The sequence below is a fragment of the Pseudorca crassidens genome, chromosome 9 (genome assembly GCF_039906515.1).
Source record: "Pseudorca crassidens isolate mPseCra1 chromosome 9, mPseCra1.hap1, whole genome shotgun sequence".
Classification (NCBI taxonomy): Eukaryota; Metazoa; Chordata; class Mammalia; order Artiodactyla; family Delphinidae; genus Pseudorca; species Pseudorca crassidens.
Window position 1 is genome coordinate 72,584,139 of NC_090304.1, and position 24,953 is coordinate 72,609,091.

Sequence of the window (24,953 nt, forward strand, 5' to 3'; positions counted from 1 at the left end):
TCAATAAATTCTCATCATATGAATGAATGAATGCAAAAATTATGGTTTTACCCTATTGTGAACCTCTAACAGTGACCATAAACAGGTTCTAAAATCTTGATGGATGATGTTGAAGAAAAAGAGAGTGAATGTATTTTCTTTATCACTTAAAAAAATATAACAAAGACTTTGGATTTTTTGCTTTAAAAACTAAATCACATATCCACTCCCTTGGGTTTTTTCCATTTTTATCATGGATCAGAGGTACCAGGAAGCCCAGCAGCAAATCAGCCTAGCAACAGAAGCAAGAATAAGTCTGCAATATGATGAAAATAGCTCAATTTGAAAACATTCTGATTATTTATAATCTAAAAAAAGTTAAAAAAAATTATTTTTCCCTTACTACATCACACCTTCATCTTTGTTCTCAGTTGTAGTATCAGTATCCAGAACTCAACAAATAGAGCAAGCACTCAACAAATATTTTTTGCGTGAATGAATACAAGCTATTGCTAGAGTGGAGAATGGATCAGTTCTCAGGTTAGCCTGGAATCTTTAGTTCCCGGCTCCAAGTTGGGCAGACTAGGAGACTAGAGATCTGTGGATTGAGATAAGGCAACTGCATCAGAACTGGCTGAAATTTTCCCTGAGGTAGAAAAAACCTGGGAATGGGGAAAACAGTGAAATTTCAAACAGACATGACAAAAAAGGCTCTGTTAGCACAACCCAGACCACCTGTACCTATTTCCTTAACCTAGGCAGCATAGTAGTTATTAGCACTGGGCCAGTGCTGACTGCAACTCTGAGCAAGTTATTTAACCCATCTGAGCCTCGGTCTCCTCATCTATTAAAAAAGCGTGGATAATATCTACCATCTGGGTTATTTATATATGGCACAGAGTTGGTATTCATGTTAAAATGAACAAACCAAAGAACACTAACAAGACACAAGCAAAATCCCTCCTGCTAATTTTGCCAGTCAAGAGTCTTCAGTACAAGATGACATGATACTATACACAGAAAATCCTAGAGATGCTACCAGAAAACTATTAGAGCTAATCAATGAATTTGGTAAAGTAGCAGGATACAACATTAATGGACAGAAATCTCTTGCATTCCTATATACTAACGATGAAAAATCTGAAAGAGAAATTAAGGAAACAATCCCATCTACCACTGCAACAGAAAGAATAAAATACCTAGGAATAAACCTACCTAAGGAGACAAAAGACCTGTATGCAGAAAACTATAAGACACTGAGGAAAGAAATTAAAGATGACACAAACAGATGGAGAGATATACCAAGTTCTTAGATTGGAAGAATCAACATTGTGAAAATGACTATACTACCCAAAGCAATCTACAGATTTAATGCAACCCCTATCAAACTACCAATGGCATTTTTTACAGAACTAGAACAAAAAGTTTTACAATTTGTATGGAAATGTAAAAGACTCTGAATAGGCAAAGCAATCTTGAGAAAGAAAAACGGAGCTGGAGGAATCAGGCTCTTGGAATTCAGACTATACTACAAAGCTATAGTAATCAAGACAGCATGGTACTGTCACAAAAACAGAAATATAGATCAATGGAACAGGATAGAAAGCCCAGAGATAAACCCCCACACATATGGTCACCTTATCTTTGACAAAGGAGGCAAGAATATACAATGGAGAAAAGAGAGCCTCTTCACAAAGTGGTGCTGGGAAAACTGGACAGCTACATGTAAAGGAATGAAATTAGAACACTCCTTAACACCATACACAAAAATAAACTCAAAATGGATTAAAGACCTAAATGTAAGGCCAGACTCTATAAAACTCTTAGAGGAAAACATAGGCAGAACACTCTTTCACATAAATCACAGCAACATCCTTTCTGACCCACCTCGTAGAGAAATGGAAATAAAAACAAAAATAAACAAAGGGGACCAAATGAAACTTAAAAGCTTTTGCACAGCAAAGGAAACCCTAAAGAAGACTGTAAGACAACCCTCAGAAGGGGAGAAAATATTTGCAAATGAAGCAACTGACTAAGGATTAATCTCCAAAATATACAAGTAGCTCATGCAGCTCAATATCCAAAAAACAAACAACCCAATCCAAAAATGGGCAGAAGACCTAAATAGACATTTCCCCAAAGAACATATACAGATTGCCAACAAACACATGAAAGGATGCTCAGCATCATTAATCATTAGAGAAATGCAAATCAAAACCACAATGGGGTATCACTTCACACTGGTCAGGATGGCCATCATCAAAAAATCTACAAACAATAAATGCTGGAGAGGGTGTGGAGAAAGGGGAACCCTCTTGCACTGTTGGTGGACATGTAAGTTGATACAGCCACTATGGAGAACAGCATGGAGGTTCCTTAAAAAACTAAAAATAGAATTATCATATGACCCAGCAATCCCACTACTGGGCATATACCCTGAGAAAACCATAATTCAAAAAGAGTCATGTACCAAAATATTCATTGCAGCTCTATTTACAATAGCCCGGAGATGGAAACAACGTAAGTGCCCATCATTGGATGAATGGATAAAGAAGATGTGGCACATATATACAATGGAATATTACTCAGCCATAAAAAGAAATGAAATTGAGCTATTTGTAATGAGGTGGATAGACCTAGAGTCTGTCATACAGAGTGAAGTAAGTCAGAAAGAGAAAGACAAATCCCGTATGCTAACACATATATATGGAATTTAAGAAAAATAAAATGTCATGAAGAACATAGGGATAAGACAGGAATAAAGACACAGACCTGCTAGAGAATGGACTTGAGGATATGGGGGGCAGGGGAGGGTGAGTTGTGACAAAACAAGAGAGAGGCATGGACATATATACTCTACCAAACGTAAGGTAGATAGCTAGTGGGAAGCAGCCACATAGCACAGGGAGATCAGCTCGGTGCTTTGTGACCGCCTGGAGGGGTGGGATAGGGAGGGTGGGAGGGAGGGAGACGCAAGAGGGAAGAGATATGGGAACATATGTATAACTGATTCACTATGTTATAAAGCAGAAACTAACACACCATTGTAAAGCAATTGTACCCCAATAAAGATGTTAAAAAAAAATAAAGAGTCATGTACCACAATGTTCATTGTAGCCCTATTTACAATAGCCAGGACATGGAAGCAACCTAAGTGTCCATGGACAGATGAATGGATAAAGAAGATGTGGCACATATATACAATGGAATATTAGCCATAAGAAGAAATGAAATTGAGTTATTTGTAGTGAGGTGGAAGGACCTGGAGTCTCTCATACAGAGTGAAGTAAGTCAGAAAGAGAAAAATAAATACTATATGCTAACACATATATATATGGAATCTAAAAAAAAATAAAATGGTTCTCATGAACCTAGGGGCAGTACAGGAATAAAGATGCAGACCTAGCGAATGGACTTTAGGACACGGGGAGGGGGACGGGTAAGCTGGGACGAAGTGAAAGAGTAGCACTGACATATATACACTACCAAAGGTAAAACAGATAGCTAGTGGGAAGCAGCTGCATAGCACAGGGAGATCAGCTCGGTGCTTTGTGACCACCTAAAGGGGTGGGATAGGGAGGGTGGGAGGGAGGCACAAGAGGGAGGGGATATGGGGATATACGTATGCATAAGGCTGATTCACTTTGTTATACAGCAGAAACTAACACAACATTGTAAAGCAATTATACTCCAATAAAGATGTTAAAAAAAAAAAAAGAGTCTTCAGTACATTTTTTGATGATGGTCACGGAGGGGGTGTGGAGAAAAGGGAACCCTCTTGCACTGTTGGTGGGAATGTAAATTGGTGCAGCCACTATGGAGAACAGTATGGAGGTTCCTTAAAAACCTGAAAATTGGGCTACCATATGATCCAGCAATCCCACTCCTGGGCATATATCCAGAGAAAACCATAATTCCAAAAGATACATGCACCCCAATGTTCATTGCAGCACTATTTACAACAGCCAGGACATGGAAGCAACCTAAGTGTCCATCAATAGAGGAAGGGATAAAGAAGATGTGGTACATATATACAATGGAATATTATTCAGCCATAAAAAAGAATGAAATAGTGCCATTGCAGGAACATGAATGGACCTGGAGATTGTTATACTGAGTGAAGTAAGTCAGACAGAGGAGGACAAGTATCATATGATATCACTTATATGTGGAATCTAAAAAAAGGGTTCAAATGAACTTATATACAAAACAGAAATAGGGTTTCAGATGTAGAAAACAAACTGGTTTTCTAAATGGTTACCAGGGTGTAAGGCAGGGAATGGATAAACTGAAAGATTGGGATTGACATATACACACTACTGTATATACAATGGATAACTAATAAGGACCTACTCCATAGCACAGGGAACTCTAATCAATACTCTGTAATGGCCTATATGGGAAAAGAATCTAGAAGAGAGTGGATATATGTATATGTATAACTGATTTACTTTGTTGTACACCTGAAACTAACATAACATTGTAAATCAACTATACTCCAATAAAAAAAAAGTCTTCAGTATAAATTATATTAACATGTGTGTCTGGAAATTCACTCTGGATCCTGGCCTTAGCACTAGTTTCATGGAGTATTAAAAACAAATTTTTGTTTCTTTTGTAAACTTAAAAGATAAATGATGAAATATCAAAGATAATATGACAATATAAAAGAAAATGCTCCTGGTTTGCCATGAACAGCCCTCAGTATATCTGTATCAGAACTCTTCCCTTTTGCCAGCATAATCCAGCCAAGGTAAGTCATAATGGAAATCACCGAATGGTCGAGGGTCATTTGTAATGACCACCTAGCATCTCCTGGGTCTCTACCCTAACTACACTCTAGATTTTAGGTCACTTACGAAATCATGGGTTTGTTACCATCTTTTAGATTCACCCCTCGGTTCTGAGTATACTGACTGATTTTGTTTCCTAGCTGTTTTAGGATTTTGGCTGGGTTCTGTCTTTGGCCGTTCATGCTCCTGACTTCCTCTCACCTGATTCTGCCCCTAAAACCAAACCCTGACACTAGCCTAATTGGCTGACCCTTTAGCCAACCCCTAGCCCCCAGCAAAGGGGTGGTTTGGATGTTATATTGTTGCAGAACTCTGAATTCATAATTATTTTCCTATTAGAAAAGGCACTCCCAGTTGAATGAAGGTTCTATCTCTTCTCTGGCACTTTCTCTAGGCAATTATAAGGATTTAGAAGTTTTGTCAGTATATGACAGCTACAGTGAGTCCTCATTCCTCCACCCTCAGCTAGACCAACTGGGAAACAATCTTCTGAGTGTTCATCTTTAAGGTTAGCTATACACAAGATTAACTTAAAGACGAAGGGAGGAGAACATTGCTTGATTTATGCCAAGGGTTGATATATAGTGCACTGAAGGATAAACTTGGCTAGGTAGAGAGAGTGGGGTGAGGTTCCTAATATACGATTGAGGAGCTTGGCTTTAAACTAAAAAGGAAATGTACAAATTTATGTTTTGGTCATAACAAACTATCCATTCACTGGCTGCCTTCCCTCTCAGAATTTTTAGAGATGGGAGGATTCTAAACCAAATATAGAATCCACTTGAGTTTCATGGCTCTAATGTTACAAAAAAAAAATTCACACTTTTAAGTGTCTGATTATACAGCTTTGAAAAAGACCATTTTCTAGTGCAAGAGGTTAGGGCTTTGGATTGAACTCTCATGAGCCCTGGTCAACCAATAATTCTTTCACACCTTAAAACACGTATTCAGTGACTTGAAGATAAATCAGAACTGCATGCATTACATCCCTCTCCTGCCCTCTCCCATAACCTTCCAATCGGAAAAAGACGAAAATTATAGCCAGGAGGTATTTCCATTTGCCAAGCCCCAAACACTAGCAAGACAGAGTTGCTGAAGACATTTTGTGAAACATCAAATACCATTTGTTCTCTCAGTCTCCAGAGAAGGGATTATTTAAAACTACTCCAGGCATGGAACAATAAAGATGTCTCCAACAATTCGATTATGCTGCATCTATCTCTCGGGTGCCATTCACATCTAGGAGAGCAGAGGCGGGCAGGTACCCAATAAAGGGAGAGGGACATATGAATTCCCCCAATTTCAGTCTCTGCCTGAGCATGCAGCCCTATCTGGGTTCAGAGTTCTGAAAGGTGAAGAGAAGGCCATCTTTGCACAGTCTACTGGGTAAATTCTAAACAACTGATCAACAAATTCAATCTATCATTTTGTAGCAGAGAACCAAGATTTCCACCATTCCCAAGGCTAGACTGTCCCAATTAACATATCCCACTAGTAAATCTTGCTGTGTTTGACATAAAGTGAGTATGACAAGCAGAAAAAAAATTCGTGACTACTGTTTTCGTTCAGGATGCTTTAGTTGGTAAACTTAAGAATTGCTTAATTTCCTTCCCTCCTATGGCTTTGGTCATGAGTATCAGTGATTTGGCTAATCTGAGATGAGAACACAGATTTGTACTGTCTACTATGAATGGCAGAGTTAAAACTACTCTCTCTGAGTTTAGAATACTTAGCAATATAGCGGATGGGACAATAAAAATGGAAGAACCTAGAAATATGTACACCCAAATGAAAATTGCTTCTCAAAATTATCATCTTGGGAAGCAACTCATTTACTTTCTTTATTGCCTTCAGGGAAAGTTCACAAACCAAACTTGAAATGCAGTTCTATCCCATCATAGTTATTCTTTGTTTTTTTGACCCAAAGCTGCATTACTCTGCTTGACTGTTTTCAAAAATAACCCCAACAAGATGAATATTACTGCATTGATAACAATCCACTCAATGTGCTAAAAGCTCTGAAGACAATCCCTAGAGGAAAACTCTGCAACTGTATTGAACAATAGCACCATTATTAGAATGCGTCCAACCCCTTCAAAGGTGAATGCTTTCAAGAGGGTAACACTTATTTGACTACAAAGCTCTGATACACTTGCTCACAACTCAGACACAGAACACTTCAGAGTCATACTTCATGGAATTGTTGAGCCGGAATTGACAATATAGTTCAATTGACAAGGTTGGGATAAGGCTTTGATTGAGTAGCCATTGCCTGTCTGTATAGAAGATGCCTTTAGCTGGACATGTCACCATCATTTCTATCACTTTTTGAGGGCCTTCTTGAAAAGATGAAAATTACCTTGGCATCATAAGTGTCATACACACTGGGAAAAGTAAAAAAAAATATCTAAGGCACTGGAAGATGTTTGTGGATTTGGTCATTAGCACCCACTGGTGTGCTTGGGTCCTGGAAGCTGGCATGGGGACTAAGGGGTCAGAAGTATGGTGGACAGTTGTTGATATGAGCAACAGAGGCGGAAACAAGACAGAGTATGTTGGAGGTGGCAGGAAGGCTCCCAAAGAAGGGCTGATGGGGTACCAAAGAGCTATGTTTCCTATTGTACATTGCTTATTTTGGTTAAGCTTCATAATACTCACTCTCAGGAAGGTCAAGTGACACACAGATATTTTTTGATTCTTTTCTTTAACAGCTCTGAAGGTGATTAGAGATTTGAGACTTTCTCTATCCTACCAAAACTTAATTTACTATGTAGATTATGTAAATATGGCTCGATATTATAAGAAATATTTCTTTTGAGAATTTCACAATGATCTACAAATGGCCATTCATTTCCCAGCAAATCCTTCTTGTGAGCAGTATAGCCTCAAGTCTGAAAGTACAACCTTCAAAGGAGACCATCAGAATCCTGGCTCTGCTACTTATTATCTGTGTAACTTTGGAAAAGTCATTTTAACTTCTCTGTGCCTCATTTGCCTCACCTATAAAATGAGAATAATGGTAATTAGTTTATATGGGTAAAATGAGATACCACAATCAAGGGGGGAAGAGGTCATGCCAGTTACAGAGTAAATACTCAATAAATGCTAACTTCTACTAATATCTCATTATTTATGGTCATTTTTATGGTCAGAAGTCCGGGCCCAGGAAAGGTAAATCGCTACCCACTCACCATATTGCTGGACAGAACTAAAGATTGTTCTCTTTTATTCCTCTAGTACTGCTTGTGAAAAAATTTGAGACTCACTCCAACGGGCTTCCTACATAAAAGTAATGCATGTTGAAAAATATTCTGATATCATGTATGGTCCTTTCCATGATAATCACAATAATAGCCAACTTTATTCTAGACCCCCGCCTGAGAGATACATCACTTACTCTCCCCAAATCCTATCATCCTCATTTACAGGTGAGGAAACTGAGGCTTAGAGAGGCTCACTGATTCGCTGGAGGTCACACAGCTAGAATGTCAGAGTTAGAATTTAAACCCAGGTTCACCCACAGCAAAGTGGCTACACAGAATATTAGAAAGTAGTTCCACAATACTGTTTGCTTTTAAACGATCCCCAAATTACCCATGCTAAAAATGGAACTTTGTAATATACACATGACTCTACTCCAAGTCCATTCTTCATAATCTACGATTTAGAAAAACACACTTCGTAAGTGGTTAAGAGCCGAAAGTTTACTTGGGACACAGCTCTTGAATCCTAGTTGAGTCTAGTTTTCTCCTGGCATATATCTAAGGCAAAGGTTAGCTTGGCCACAGTCTGTGGTGCTGGTGGCATTCTTTTCTGGGCAGTAGCCATACAAACTACTCTAGGAATGTGATTGGAACCAGGCTCTGTGCCGTCATACTGTCCTGACACATTGTTTTGACAGGTAACGTGCTGTCTTTGTGCTTGGACGCTAACGCAGATCTGTCAAGTTACATGCACAAAGCAACATTCAGCCTTCCTGCCTGCCTTCCCTCACTTATTCCAGGAAGAATTTTTCCTTGCAAGTTCCCTGGGGATCAGCACTGATTCACCAGTGTGTGTTCTGGAGACACAGGGCTATCTCTTCATATGATTCCTGTTTGGGGCAGAATAAAACCTCTGCTTTATGTTAACCACAGGATATAAGGTAACCACAGATTTTTTTCTGTTGGTAGTCATGACAATTTCATGCTTTAACACTTAATTCACACATTACCTTCTCCGGCAGCCTTTCCTGATTTCCCCTTGCTCAGTAGATACCCAAGCTTTGTGCTCCATGTCCTTATCCTTTCCATTCAGTATTAAAATGATAGTTTTTAAAGCCTGTCGACCTCTCCAGACTGTACTTGCAGACAGAGAACATGTCTTATTTAAGGTGGATACTCAACCTTCATGCACCAGCATGGAATCACAGCAGGGTCCATTATGATGGGTTGGGCGTTTAGATGTTTCAGTTGGTTGGTGTGGGTGGAGGTTTGTCATTAAACACTCTTAAGATCATGTCTGGCCTTATTTCAATACTCAGCACAATCACAACATCATGCATGCGGTAGGTACTCAGGGCATGCATGCCGACTTAATGACTGATTTATTGACTGAACAAATTAACTGACAACTGGACTTGTCACTAAAGGCATGGATTCTAAGGCAACATTCTTAATAAGCAAGAGCCTTTGATCACAACAGACCCCAATGACAGTGATGCTCTACAAGGAAGATGCTCTTGCCTCCAGATGCCTCAAGTGAACCTTCATGAGGTCTTCAGAGGCATCTGTCAGCACCATGGCTGTCTTTGTGGTCTTGATTCTGTCCCAGTGCAAACATAATGGTAACCAAAGCAACGGGACCAAGCTGAATGGTGTCTGGGTACTCTGCGTTGGGAGGAGCACAGCCCTTACCTGTCTGTGTTGTGGGGAGACTTGGTACCCCAGTCCTGTGATGGGCTGACTCTGCATCTTCTGCAGCAGGATCTTTTGCTGAAGTGGTAACGGCGACCTCAGCAAAGGCTGGCTCGAGAGGGGTTGGGTGGGCTGAGCTGCTGGCTGCTGCTGCGGCTGCTGCTGCTGCGGCTGCGGCTGCGGCTGTGCCTGCGGCTGCGGCTGCGGCTGCGGCTGCTGTTGCTGCTGCTGCTGCGGCTGAGCTGAAATCGCGCTCTGCTGCGGCTGTGGCTGCGGCTGGGTATAATGCAGGAGAGGAGGCTTGCTCTGGGGAGGCAAAACGGAAGGCATCTGCTGGTTGGCTTGATCTGAGTTAAAATGAAACAAAGGCTTGGTGCTGCCATGTCGGGGCTCCATGGCTGTGTGTGGGTTGTTCATGAAACTCCGACTAAGATCCTGAGGCTTCTGCTGCAGGAGCACGTCCAGAGGCCCTCCCTGGGCCGAGGGGCTGGCCTTGTACATGTAGTTCGCCATGACCTTCGACTGGCTGCCACCGCCCACGACCCCCGGCATGGGGGAGCTCTGGGGGCTGAATGGCTGCTGGCCAAAAGAGGGGCTGGGGATTTTCTCCTGCCCAAATGGACCTGGGGAGGGCCCCGCCGAAGAGGGCAAGCCTGGCCAGCTGGTCGGCTGGTGCTGCTGCATCCGGACGTGCTGCTGACGATTAGCTGCGATCTGTTTGAGCTGCTGGGCGTGGGATACTTCCTGCCAGCTCGGCAGGGCCCGGCTTGCTCCTGAGGCCGTCTGGGGCTGAGCCTGGCTCTGAGGGACCGAAGGGATCGGGGAGGAAGCGGAGAGGGCCGAGGTGGCCATGGAGAACGCAGGGCCGGCGGATGAGGGCCTCAGCTGAGGAGAGCCCGAGGGGCCCTGGGTCAGGCCGGGTGAGTATTCACTTTTGATCACCGTCTTCTCCATGGGCAAGGATGGCCGGGGAGTGCTCCTCTGGCTTTGCTGACCCAAGTCGATGTTAAACGGGTCGTCCTGCTTTATGGTGGCGTTGATCATGTTCTCAAGCTCAAGGTCACTCATGGGAGGCACAGATATATTGGTCAGTTCATTGAACAGTTCCTGCAGCTCGGGATCCATCAGCTGCTCTCCGGGGTCATCTCCGTACCTGTTAGAAAAAATATTCTCCTGGGTCACTTGACCGTCCACGTGCTTGCTGCAAGAGAGAGTCTCTCCCGGTTCCTTCTTCACTTCCTTTAAGCCCATGTTGAACATACCATTTCCAGGAGAATGTGTGTGGGCTGGCAGCGTGGCAGTCTTTCTCAGGGGTGCTTGGCTCATGGGCAAGGTCCCTGACATCATATGACTTTGTCCATTATTTACTTGGAGGCCCCCTTGTCCTGCAGTGAGGTTTTCCCCAACACGGATTCTTTTGATATCAAGGAATGAGTTGTCGACAAAGCCATTAGGCCTCTTGCTGTTGGCAGGGGACAGGTTAACTATCTGTTTTCTTTTCAAGGAACCCTGGAGCTGAAAGACAGAGGGGGAATAAGAAAACAAAACATGAGATATTTTTCAAGATGCGTTTAGTCAAAAGAGACAGAATATTTGAATGTTTTTTCCATTTACACAAAGGAGGAGGCACAAATGAAGCCCAGTTTGGAATATAATGAAACTTACAGTAGCACAAACAGAGCAAAATGTTTCTGGAGGAGCAGGTCAGTGAGGGGTGACAGGTCATAGAGGTTCCCATGATTGGTACGTTGGCCGATGGATGAAGAATCCTTCACGTGTCATGGGGAGTTATTGATAATGCTTATGATTAATCAGCAAAGTGGTGTTGTTTTCTGGAACAGGCCAAACTATTCCACATGCACGCACACATAACCCACACGGCCACAGGCCACTGGACTGAATACAATTTTGACCAAGATGGGAAACACTGTAGAGTCTAAAGCTGAGACCCAATTTCCAGTTTCTTTTTCACAGATTCAACCCATCATCACTCTTATCCTCTAAGTAAGTAATCAGAATAGTTGTCGTGTCGAAGGAGGTAGTCTCTCTGTTGTTTAACTATTTTTCTTCCTATGATTCTGCAGCTTGCATTTGAGCCCCTGTAGCAATACTGGGTGGCTGCACAGAAGTTATGAGGTCATCATTTATCAAATGAGCCACTCTAAGCACAGATTTTCCGGGGGATTCATTTTTTATCTGGCCCGTCTCGAAATCTCTTAGCCAAAACCAAGGTGTAGAGAGGGAGTACCGCATAGTGGTTAAGAACGCAGGCTCTGGAACTGGCTAAGCGGCGCTCAAATTCCAATCTGTCACTGAGTGCTAAGTGATCCTGGCTCTGGACTTATCTGAGCCTCAATTTCCTTACCTGGAAAATGGGGACGACAGCACTTAACTCATAGGAAGACATGAGACATGTAAACGTTTAGCACAGGGTTTACTGAAGTAAGAACTCAATGAAGTTTAGTTTATAAAAAAATATGGCTTACTACCTTCTCAAAGAGGAACATCTCTCTAAACAGCAACAGTAACAACAAAATATTAAAGTACTTCAATCACTCACTCAGTGATAAGACTGTATTCTATTAACTTCAGACATTATATATAGAGATTTAAGGACCATACAGTCACACCAGTAAATTAATAAGAAACATAAAACATGCACCATTGATCTTGAGATCCTTGTTGCTTTGCCTCTAAAGTGAGAGACTATATCTAGCAAAGGGTGGCTTTCCCAGTGCAGCTGACCCACTTCAATTATTTAATGTTCGCTCAAGATAATTGCAAATTACTGAGGCAGAAGGACACTTCCCAGATATAAAATTCTATCACTTCTCCTGTCCTCCCTTTTCTCTTACCATCACTCCCCCACCCTCCTGAAGATTTCTAGGTAACCTAATTAGAAAATGAAATTAACGTAACTGAGCACCTATTATATGCCAAGTACTTTAAATATGGTTATTTTATTTTCCTTAGTCTTTACAACAAAGACTTTACAATAAAGACAAAGTCTTTACAATATCCATTAGATATGCGTTATTTTATAGATAAGGAAACCAAGGCTCAGGGAGGCTAAATAACTTGCCCAGTATAAGTGGTAGACCTGGGCTTTAACTCAAGTTCTGCATAGTTCTAAAGCCTGTGTCACTTCCACTATATGATGCTGGAGTCACCTTGTTCAGGGCTAGGGTCTGCCTTGCACGAAGAGGGAGGGGGTAGTGAGCACAGAGATATCCTGGATCTCTCATCACATGATGAGGAATCAGGGAATGGCGGGGATGCAATCTAGGGCTGAATGTGAACAGTATGTTTCTTGTCATGTAGTTCCTCGATACCTGTTTCAGTAATCCATTACCTGTGGGTTTGCCCCCTCACAAGTGTGTATAGTTATGGTCGATGTACCATGCTGGTGTAACCAATGTTTACCTTTTACCATTGCTAATGGGCAATCAGAAAAAGGAAACTGACCCAAGCTGGGCCAATCATTCCTTCCATGAGAATTGTGAAATCGGAGAAAGTGAGACCAGGCTCTCTTTGGGTAGCTGCACAGTCATTTATAAAACTTGTGAAGTGTTGTTCCACTAAGCCAACCACAGCCATAGAGGAAGTAAGTCTGTGGAAAAAGAGGGAATGATGCAGAGAGGAAGGACACAAATTTTGATAGCATTTGAGGGCCTGATTTCAATCTTAGGCCAGCTCTGCCTCTCTCTTTGTTTTCCTTGATACACTATGGAATCTTTACAATAAAGTCTCCTTGTTGCTTAAGCTAATGTGAGTTGAGCTTCTGTTACTTTCAACCAAGAGCCCTAACTAAATCCCATGAGATTTAACATTTGGTGATGAGCAGGTTGCAGCAAGGAATAGGGTACCCTTTGTACCTGGCTGTGAAGCTTTTGTTCCCTCATCTTTGCTGTCTCTCCATGTTTCCCTGACTCCTAATCTTGTCTATTCACTGATATAGGCCAACATCACCACAGAACACTGTCAGCCATCACTGCATTTGGCACAAACTGAAAGTGGTTACCGTCTGTCCACAGGCGGTCAGGAAGAGCACAGACCAAAGAGGGTCAGCCGTGTTACCTTAAGAGAGGCCACACTGATTTATTTCAGCATGTTACATTTTGAAGGTTTTTTCCACAACTGGTAAAGAAAAAACAAAGGAAAACATTCTTTTTCCAGGTTTGGGTTATTGCCTTTGATTTATTTTCCACTGCTTTGAAAAAACCTGTTCTGCCAGATTCTCTACTGCTCAGGCCACTCCCTGGGCAGTTCAGTACATACTCTGGGAAGCAGCTCCAGGACTTTCTCTAAGCCACCAGGGTTGGAGATGGAGTAATAGAATTAGCGGTGGTGGTAGCAGTAGTAGTAGTAGTAGTAATAATAATAGTAGTAACAACGACAACAAAGTCATTTATTGAGGGCTTGGGTGCTAGCCATTGAGCTAAGCTTTTTGTATGGATAGTCGCATCTAATTCTCACAGAACAACTCTAAGAATCCTCGCAACAACAACTCTGTAAGGTTGATACTATTTCTACCCTCTCCCTTCCCTTTTAGCGATGAGAAAATTGAGGTTGGGAGACTGAGGAACTCTTCAAGGTCAAACAAACACTAAGCAATAAAGCCCGGCTTTATTTACCAAACCAAGGATTCCCACTGTTGAGCCTGTGCTGGGGAGTAAATGGTACCCCAGGCCCTGACAGAGATAAGTAACTGGTGCCCACACGCAGGTATTGAGGAAGCTGGCCCAGGATCTAGTCCTGATTCTGGCATTACTTGCTTTGCTATTTCAGGAAGTTATTTCTCTTCTGTGGACCACAGTTCCCTCCTTTATAAATAGGATTATCTCTGAGAACACTTTCCTGCCTGAACCCAGAAAATAATAGACAATGAGGGAGTGAGAAGTGTTTTATAGGCATATGTATCATGGTGTAAAGTCACCACCAAGCATAGCTGGATGGATGACTTAAGGTGGGAAACAGAAGTCCTTCTCAGTGACACATGGAAGACATCCCCATGGTTAAAAAGATTCCATTAGGACTTCATCAGGCATGATATTTACCAAGAGAATTTTGGGGATAGTCTATGTCCTGCCTTGTAGAAGCTTCTAATCAAAGTTATGTCACCAAGGCCCAATGAATGCACAAAAGTAGAGGCACAATACAATCTCAGTGATTCTCAAAGTTCAATCTTTGCTCTGAAGTATTTTCTTTGCTGGACTAAAATGTCTCCATCGGATATATGGCTTTCAATTGTGGTATAGAGTCTCAAAAATTTCTGTGACAAAATGGAAATACTGTATTCTAGAAGGAGAGAGAGAACACAGAGAGTCATATCATGAATACCTCAGTGAGAAATAGTTTATCAGAAAATTCAATGCCACCTTATCAGGCCAGGAATCGTCCTAAGGGAATGAGACTCAGTCAGAGGAATGAAGACATGGGTTTACATCAAGAAAGATGGCAGCTGGTTTAGGGAAGTTGGGAGCTCCACAGTGTAGACCTTCCAGGTGGCTGGGGAAGACGGGATGGGGGCAGGTAGAAGTATAAGGGCAGGGTATACCCTGAAAGCCAGAGGGGACAAATAGTTTCCAGAAAGCAGTTAATAACACTGAAAGGGTAGAGGAAAGAATCTCCAGAACAAATCTCTCACCAGGGCTGACTTATCCATTAGGCTGGGTAGGCACAGTGCCCAGGGCCTACAGTAGTCTTAGGGGCCCATGAAAATATAATTTAATTTAGTATGGAAGAAAAATTGAACTTTTAGGTTGAGGAAATGTTTTAATATATATAGTAATATATTTATCTTGATGTCAACACAGTCATAAAATACAATTTTAAAAGTTTTTATAAGGAAGAAGGGGCCCTCAAAAGCAAGAGGTCCCCCAAAGGCTCTCACTTCAGAACTACTATGTATTGACTACTTAATTTAAGACAGGTGCTCTTAAAGCAAGTGTTGTGTAGAGTCCCATTTAATCTTCTCACAGCTCTCTGAACATGTATCCTGATCTTCATTTTCACGTGAAGAAATTGCAGCTTCTGACTTTAAGATTGCATAGTGCATGATATGGAAGCAGGCTGGCAACCCGAGTCCGGTTCCGAAGGCCTCCTTCTGAATCACTTACTACACTGCTTGCTTTCCTTTGGCCTTCAATTTGCCACGTGCCAACACTGTTCTCAACACAGTGGACACAGAGAGCCAAGGTAGAAGAATAACAGAATGAAGATGTATGGCATGCACAGGGCAAGGGTAAGGGCATTCAGGACTCATAGAGATGGATGGCAGGAGAGGATGGTGACATCATTGGTTGGAGGTTGATGGTGAAAGCTCAGGACATCACTCTCGAGGCTCCAACAGAAGAAAGGGAAGAGACAAAGGGTCACTGGGTCATTCAAAAAGATTTATTGATCATCCAGAGAGGGTTCTGTGCAATGATCCCTGGCATGAGAGAAATGCAGATGACTAAGCTCATGGCAGCATGTAAAGGCTTCAAATGAGTGCTACATTTCAATATTTATACTTTTTCTAGATGGACTGAGAGGCACATTTTGTTTTGTACAATAAACCTGCTCCCCAAAATTATTATATTTAATTTGTGAGATTATGCATACAATATCACCCTTTCACTAGCCATCCAAGAAAAGGGCTTCTTTTGGGAAGGATTTCAACACAGCAAGTCTCGTCTGGCTTGCATATGACACAGGAATCAGTGTATTTCCCTTCGCTGAGACCCAGCAGACTGTTTCCTTTTACTCTCATCCTTGTTCTGACTCTTCTCCTTGAACACCTCTGTGCTATTTGAGGCCTGCGGTCTCTACTGGGGGAAGGGGTAGGCCTGCTCAGGGCAGGGCCCAGACACAGTGGCCTGCCTGCCCCAAGGGCTGCAAATGGAGGTGCCGAGAAGCATATGGACAAGGAAAATCCAATACACAGTGGCATCAGGGCTGCAGTCCCCTGGTAAACTCTCCTTTTTCAACAGCTGTGCTTTACTCTTCCAAAGGACTAGAAACACAAACTTCCTGGAGGGATTTAAGAACACCATTATTGCACAATCCTCTGGTTTCTGTTTCTTTCCCTGCCCCCATCCCTTTCCACAAATAAATGCATTCTTTGTCTCCTGTGCTGCCCTAGAAACAGGGAATATGCCACACAAAGGTAACAATTCAGTCCATAGGTCACATTTTTTTTTCCTCAAGAAGATTTCTGTCTTTCTCAAAAAGAAATAAACACGAGAACCAAATTTACCTCTGCTTAGATACTTAAGGGAATATCTTGGTCCCATCCTCTGTAAGCTTTCCTCAGGCCATTTTACTCATGGCTGATTAGAGATAGGGTTCAGAATAGGTAATATGAGAAAGAGATCAACTCCCCCAATAATTTATGACTCGATTTGATTCTTGAAGTAAAAATGTTTGGGATCCTGAAACAGCAAATTCCAGCTCATCACAGTACTTGAAAGTAAGAGTGATTCTTCCCTGGCTCTCCTGCCCCCAAACAAACTAGATGGAGTTATAAGGCTTTTGCTGAAGACATCAAAAAGCTCCTACTTCTTATTTAGCCCTTGTAGAGTTCAGAGCTTCTCCGTAGTGCTTCCCTGTATTGCGAGGTATTGTTTTATGTCCATATAGTAATTAGATTTGCCCAGCTAGATTTTAAGGTCTTTGAGCTTGGGCACTGTGTCTTATACTTGACTGGCTCCTTTTAGTACTAACCACAATGCTGGGTACATTACAGGTGTTCAAATAGTAGCTTGTTGGATGATCTCAGTACTTGAGAAGCTGGACCCTTCTAACAACCGAGCAGTAAAGCAATGGTAAGAAGAAGGCTGTGGTAAATATCTTCATATCCAATTCACAAGCAGTTTAATGGTTCCACTAGAGTTTTGCTTGAGTGATCACTTTCTTATGAACCCTGAAGTCAAGGAATGAGAAGCTTGAGAACTGAAACAACGTTGTCATCCATGTAAACCAAACGTGAAGGTGTGTGTGAAGTTTTGTGATGGATTCCAGGTGGTGCTGAGCCTCCTGGGGTGCAATTCTAAGCCCCACCTTGACTCAATGTCCCATGTAAATGATACTTCCTGTATAATTTTTAGGAACTTCCATTTTTATTCCTTCAGAATAAAGTGTGATTTTTAATTTAATTTAATTTTATTATTTTTTTGGTGGAAGGTGTTGGGGAAGGCATGTTAGATCTATCTGGAAACTTTGTCCCATAACTTTGTTCCATAAGGTCTGGACTCTGAGAAATGTGACCACTTAAGTCAATAAAATAGCTATGTTTTTAATGAAACCAAAGATAAAGTTTTATATAGAATCCAGAGCGCTGCAAATTCAGGATCTTTGTAGAGAAAACAAGTCAACACACTGTCCTTCTAAAGACACTACATGCCAAAGAGTCCCACATTCAGAACTTCTTTAGTGCCTCTCTGCCCCCTTCTTATTGTTCATGGCTGCTTGTAGAAGAGTAACCAGAAGAGATGGAAATTGCCTCAGAAACACACTCCTCATTGCAGGGCAGAGTGAGGACGTCTCATTACAGCATTTTCTCAGTTTGCACACTTCTAGCCCTTCCCCTTGGAGAATGTTCCAAGTTTGTCATCAACTCACAAAACATTCACTGAGGGAAGAGGGATGAGAACCCATGCAACGCTGTCTCAGAGTGGTAGTTATACATACATATATATAGATTCTTTTTCAGAGTCTTTTCCATTACAGGTTATTACAAGGTATTGAATATAGTTCCCTGTGCTATACAGTAGGTCCTTGTTGTTTATGTATTTTACATATAGTAGTGTATATCTGTTAATCTCAGACTCCTAATTTATCCCTCCCCTCTTCCCCTTTGGTAATCATGAGTTTGTTTTCTATGTCTGTGAGTCTATTTCTGTTTTGTAAATAAGTTCCTTTGTATCATTTTTTTAGATTCCACATATAAGTACTATCATATATTTTACACATCCTGTTTTATCAAGATGAATGGGAGGCTGCGGGATCTCCAAGGAACATGGAATTGAGCTGCTAGTAAACCTGGGATGTGAATGCTACTTCCCTCCTCTTCACTGAGCTTGAACCAGTCACTGTCCTCCCTGTAGGATGGGGTTTTAGGGGGGTTAGGAACCATGTAAGTAAAGCACCAGCAGCATTCCCAGCTCAGGGCAGCGCTCCATCCCTGGTGGCTCTTTTTCAGTAGAAGAGGCAGAACTTGAGTCTGAGCCTGTGTGAGGCTTCCTACTGTCCTGACTGTTACATGCCAGCATGTGCTAGACAAAGGCAAACTGAAGACAACAAAACGAGCCTTTCCTCATCTGTAAAATGGCATCTGTTTACTCATTCATTCAACAGATATTTATTTAGCACCAAGTATATATTCTGTGAGGCTGTCGATGTCTTAGCGTTGTTGTGAGGACCAAGTAGCTAGAGCACATAAAGAGCCTGCAAAATTTGGTCTTAGAACATAGTGCTCAGTAAATGTGAGAATTGATAAAAACAAACAAAAAGGAGTGTACCAGTCTGTCTGGAAATAAAACGAAAAGGAACAGTGCAATGTGATGGTTGCTATGCCGAGGTGTGTATGGGATTAGCTGTGGAGGAGAGTGGCCTTTGTCTGGAAAGATAGGAAAGGAATCCCTCTCCCTTCCAAGGAAATACACCCCCAAATATGCAAATGATAAGATTGTTTTATGATATTTAGCTACACTGCTAGTGACAGTGTAACAAAACTTGTTGTCTAACAACAGGGGAATGTTGAAATTAAATTAGAAAATTCAAGGTAGAAGTACTTTGCCATATTGTCTACTAGCTTAACCAGTGTCATTCTAGATCCACTTAGTGGTAACCAGTGTGATTATCCTGATGACTGTCTCCTTGGTCTTCCTGACTAGTTGCTACAATCATCATAAAGCAGGGGCTGGTGGGGCCACCTTTCAGAGATGGACCCTCTGTGTTTAATAGAAAATGAACAGAATATTCTATAAAAGCTTGAAAAACCCAACCACTTTGTGCATGAAATACTTTAATCATGACTCACTTTTTGCCCAAAATATATCGAAGCAAATCCCCCAAAAATGCTGTGTCTAAAATGTTGGCAATTCTCTGGAAATCTCTAAATGTCCTCCTCAGCAGAATGTACAATGTATTAAGTACCATTAATCAAGTGGCTTCTCTCTCGTCCTTAGCTGGAGGGCCCAGTCTGAAAGCTTTCATTCTAAGGGGCCTAGCTCAAGGTCAGGGTATCTCCTCTGTGAGGCCTTGCCCTCCTACTTTCCCTCATGTTCTTTCTTCCTGCTTTAATGATTTTAGCACTTTCTGTCTAATATTGTCTTTGGTAAGTGATTCAGGTCTGTGAGTTTTTCACTTCAGTGTGATTCCAAGGAGTCAGTGGAAGAGAGAGTACTTGTGCATCTCATGTGTTCACACAAGCTCAGTCCAGCACTAGCTCGCTGACTGGCGGACGATTTGACTTACTGGGCAGCCAGTGGTCTTGGAATGTTAGATGAATCAGTTTATGGGACGTCTATGATTCTCTGCCATTGGCCATGAATCATACCACAGGGCTTCATAAACCATAGGGCTGATTCTTAGCAATTCTTTGTCCAGCTGCAGAGCTGCTGGGAACTGGGGCAGAGCTGAGAGATACTGGAGTGATAGGAAAAGCACCGGTGTTCTAAGAGCTTGCTCTTCTTTCCTTATGCCTGTGGGAATTGGATTTATTCCAAAACGTTGGCCAATGTGAATATCAGGAAAACACAGGTGGCAGAGAGAATGCCCTCACACCATCCCAGGATTGTTGCAATTCATTATTTTGGGGTTTGAACCCAGGTACTGAAGAGTCCCCACTTTTTTGTAAAATAATACCAGTATAAAACCCAGCCACTCCTAATTCCGTGGCAGCATTTCTCCCTCATCCTAAAGGGCTTATTTGACTTAAATAGGTACTAAGGGTTCCTATTCTTCCCAGCCTAATTCTCTCTGACCACATTCTTCCTTTTTCCTCACGCCCCCTCTGCTTCATGCACAGTGAGGTACCAAGTATTGTTCAACCCCATTCTGAGAATCTGACCCTACATTTTGCCTCTCCCCAACCCAATCTATTCCTCACACAGCCCCTGCCCATCCCAGTGTGTTCTCCTCATAGCAACCAAAGGGATGGTCCTCTCACACTTAAGCTCCAGCCATATTATTTTTTTTTAATTCCCCCAAACACAAAAGGTGATTTCAGCTTCAGGTCTTCTGCTCTGTAACTCTCCACCTCCTCTACCTCTTCTCACTCTTATCATAGCTAGCTCCTTCTTTTTCTTCAGTGTGACCCCAGCAGAGGTTTTCCATGACCACCTACCTAAAATATGCTCTCATGGTTGTCTTCCAACTCAACCTCCTGATTGTTTCCTTTACAGTGTTTATTACAATTTCCTAATATTTGTATTCATTTGCTTCCAATTTTTAAGTCTGTCTCCCATGAAAGCCCTAGATAAAGTCTATCTCCCATGCAAGCCCTATCTATCTCCCAATAAGCCCTAGAGAGGGAGGCTTGAGCTGTGTCTATCTTGGTGACCACTGTAACTCATCTCTAGTATAACCCAAACAAATAGGCGGTCAAAAAGATTATTTAAAGCAAAATAAAATGTCTAGAAGGAAACACTTCAAGATTCTGAAGTACTTTCTGGTGGCAGGATGATGATTGTTTTTGCCACTTTGCTCATATGTCTGTGTTTTCTAATTTTTCGATATAGGAACATATATCATCTATATAATTAAGATTGATGCGAACATGTTATTCAGTATGTCTGCCCATGCTAAATAACCACACTTCTCGGAGAATCCGGTAGCGGGGCTTGCTTCTGACGGCGGGACATCCCATCTCCCCGAGCCCCAAGCAGACTGGATCAAGGCGGACATTTGATTCAAGTTGAACCATTTCAATGCTTTTCTAGTAATCAGAAATTGAAACAAGACCTTCTCAGTAGTCTTTGTGCACTTGAAATGAGAGAGATGTAGGGCTGCCTGTACTGGAATCATTCTCAGTCATGTACAATGAGAGACAGAGAAAGCGAGTCTACAGAGATGGGAGAATGAAACTGATGCCCAGAGTAAAGCCAGGATGAGAAAACACGCTGAAAGAGAGGGGGAGGGAGGAAGGAGTGGGAGAGACAGAGACGCAGAGAGATTCCTGAAGCTTTCCAATTCCTGGTTCCAGCCCTTTGAGAGAGTCAATTATACTTCCTGTAATTGAGATGCCCTGTAACCTTCCAATAAATCTCCCCCCAACATACACACCTACACCTTTTTTTTTCCTCATGATACTTCAAGGGGGCTTCTGTCGCTTACAACAGACGATTCCCAACTAAAACAAAGATGTAATAAAGCCAATAATTACGTTCCAGTTAGAGTCTTCATAAGGTAAATGCACATTTTTCTTGACTGATTAAAATTGAAAAGCTGAGCAGAGGCTAAATGCACACATTTATTTTGGTTTCTCTTTCAACTTGCCACGTGTGGTCATTAACCCAGCTCTTCCACAGCCTTTATGAAAGGAGAGCGTTATGAATTAAGAATGAGGGCGGCTGTTCCATGACAGCAGGATTCTAACAGGGTTCCCATTGTCTTCACATAGCTCGACACGGCATACCCAGGGGAGGTCCAGAGATGATATCTCCACCAATTCTCCCCTCGATGCACAAGAATATCCTGAACATAAAACTTCCATCTGAATCATGTTTAGACAACCCAGGTCTGCAACGTGTTAACTGGTTTGGATGCTATCACCTGGAGACAGAGGCGGGAGCGATGAGCAGACCTTTTAAGAGGTCCCTGCAATTTCAGGCTCATCTTTAACTCCGTTACAAAGGAATGTTAAGCAGCATTTAGAAGGTAGTTTGGCAAAGTACCTGAAAGCACCAAACAGCTCCTTTGATGTTTTTGGCATTGATGTCATCATTCTTTTGAAACTTTTGAAGAAATATTTTTCTTATAGCAACTGTATCAAGGTTCGATACAGGGTGTTGATGTGTGTTTTCTCTGGTCTGATGTTAGTCTGAGTAACTATGAACCATACAGAGAGATGCTCCTTTAGAGAGACCTCAGCTTTCACTCCAGCCTATGTTTATTTTCACATCAAAGACACATCTAAGGGGAAATTGCTTAACTGGCTCTCTGAAACATGAAGAGGTTTACAGAGATATTTGGTTATAATTGAAAAAACAAAAACAAAACCTACACTTCGGGCAATTTAAGCCTTTCATGCCCGGAAATGTGAATGTATAATGGCAGATAGAAAACTTCCTTTGCTTTCCAGGAAGGTCTGAAAGCAGACTTTTTCAAGCAGGAATTAAAATCCCACTATTTGCCATACATTTATGGGAAATGATTCTTGATGATTTAAATGACATTAAATGGTGGGGGGACAATAAAGCCTTTATATTGTTTGCAGTTTAACTGCTCTTTGAAGCAATGTCCTATAGCAAAACAATGCCCTCACTTTGATCTAACCTGCTCAGCCCGGTAATTATATGACTGAGATGAATTCTCCACCTGACAGATTCCAATTCTTCATGTGTGGCCATATTCTTTGAAGAGGGAAAATAAACCCACCTAGATTGGAAAATAAAACTTTAAACAAGTCGAAATTGTGAAGCAACAGTAAGTCTCTCTGTCAAAGCAGTAGGCTGAGCAGAAAGCCTCTTTGCAGATGATGAGAACCTCTGTTTCCCAGGATAGGCTTACGTTCTTCTTGAAACTTTTTATTTATTTTTTCTTGTTTTTTGGCCGTGCCGCATGGCATGTGGGATTAGTTCGCCAACCAGGGATCGAACCCGGGCCCTCGGCAGTCAGGACAGAGTTCTAACCACTGGACCACCAGGGAATTCCCAAAACGTATCTTCAAACAGGAATATGTTACCGTTCCTTTCTGTCAATTCGTATCATGATAAGTCAATATTCATCATTTTTAAAAAATGAGAGGAGAATGTACTAACCTGGGCCTTGCGTTAACTGCTAACTGACTGTTCCCTGATGAAAAACAAAAAACAAAAAACTGTTCACCCCATTATAAATGGCCATGGGATAAATCAGACAAATAAAAGAGCTCATTTCGCACCATTCTGCAAAGAAAACTATTTACTGTGTTGCTTGAGTCCGTTTAAAATATTAAAAGCATAGTCTTAACTCAGAAAGCTCCTAATCTTCAAAAATATTGCTACTGTTTATTTCATTTGCCTTTTAGATACAACACAGGACAGATTTAAACTGAGAAAGCTCACCAACTGCCACCTTGTAAATTGCTTTTAATCCGGATGTCAGCAGGATTGATGCCTCTGGGACTTGAGCCCCTACCCCCAAACATACATTTCTTCTCTGTACCTGGCTTGAGATTAATATTTTGTATCCACTAGTTAGATTTCTAGAGGATAAAATACTTCTTTATCCATGACTCATTTTCTGCATTTGTCATGTCTCCATATACGTCATTCCACTCTCAAAGAGGGTTTTTCTCTTCAACCAGTGCGTTTCTTTCACTGTCCACAAATTCCAGCTCAAAACTCACTCCTTCTCAGAGCCTAATTGTGATCACCGCTGTATTATTTTGTGCCCCAGTCAGCCACTCTATCCATGGTTTGCTTTCCTCATGTATTTAAGGCTTTTGGCTTATAACTGTTATTATATCTTTTTCAGTGCCCCCCGCAAGATCATAAACACCGTTTTGTGTCTTCTGATGTCTTCTGAGGCAATACATTGTAGTGGTTAAGAGCCCGAGCTTTGGCACAAGAGACCTGGATTTAAGTCCTGGCTCTGTCCTCTATGAGATAGTTTGGGTAGTTTACTTAACCTCTCTGAGCCTCAATTTCCTTCTCTTTATAATGGATGTAACAGTTCCCACTCAGTAGTTGTAGTGAGTCTCAAATGAGATAATGTCTACGAAGTCTGTATTCAAAATATGGCAAATAATTAAGGCTTAATAAATATCAGCTATTATTTTCATCTAGTCTTCTGTGTCTCTCAACAAAACTTGGATGAGTGTTCAGCATACAACAGAAAAGAGGAAGAACCAACAGCGTTCACTGGGTGCCTACTCAATAGAAAGTACTTTCCATATATCAACTCATTGAATTCCAACTTCCCTACTTACTATCACTATGACCATGGGCAAGTCACCTAACTTCTGTACCTTGATTTTCTCACCTGTAAAATGTATATAATAATGATACTTACAAAGCTGATGCAAAGATTAAATAAATTCATGTAGAGTGCTTAAAACAGCCCTGACACATAGAAATGGCCAATAATACAAACTATT

General features: G+C 41.6%; 1 protein-coding gene across 2 annotated transcripts in view; it reads right to left on the reverse strand.

Annotated features, from left to right (window-relative positions):
* The window catches only part of MAML2 (mastermind like transcriptional coactivator 2), a 361,646-nt gene that overhangs the window by 110,294 nt on the left and 226,399 nt on the right, over nucleotides 1-24,953 (reverse strand). For both annotated transcript variants that reach the window (XM_067750771.1, XM_067750772.1), the window contains exon 2: nucleotides 9,668-11,182. In XM_067750771.1, coding sequence (XP_067606872.1) covers nucleotides 9,668-11,182 — 1,515 coding nt within the window. The remainder of the gene's footprint in view (nucleotides 1-9,667; nucleotides 11,183-24,953) is intronic.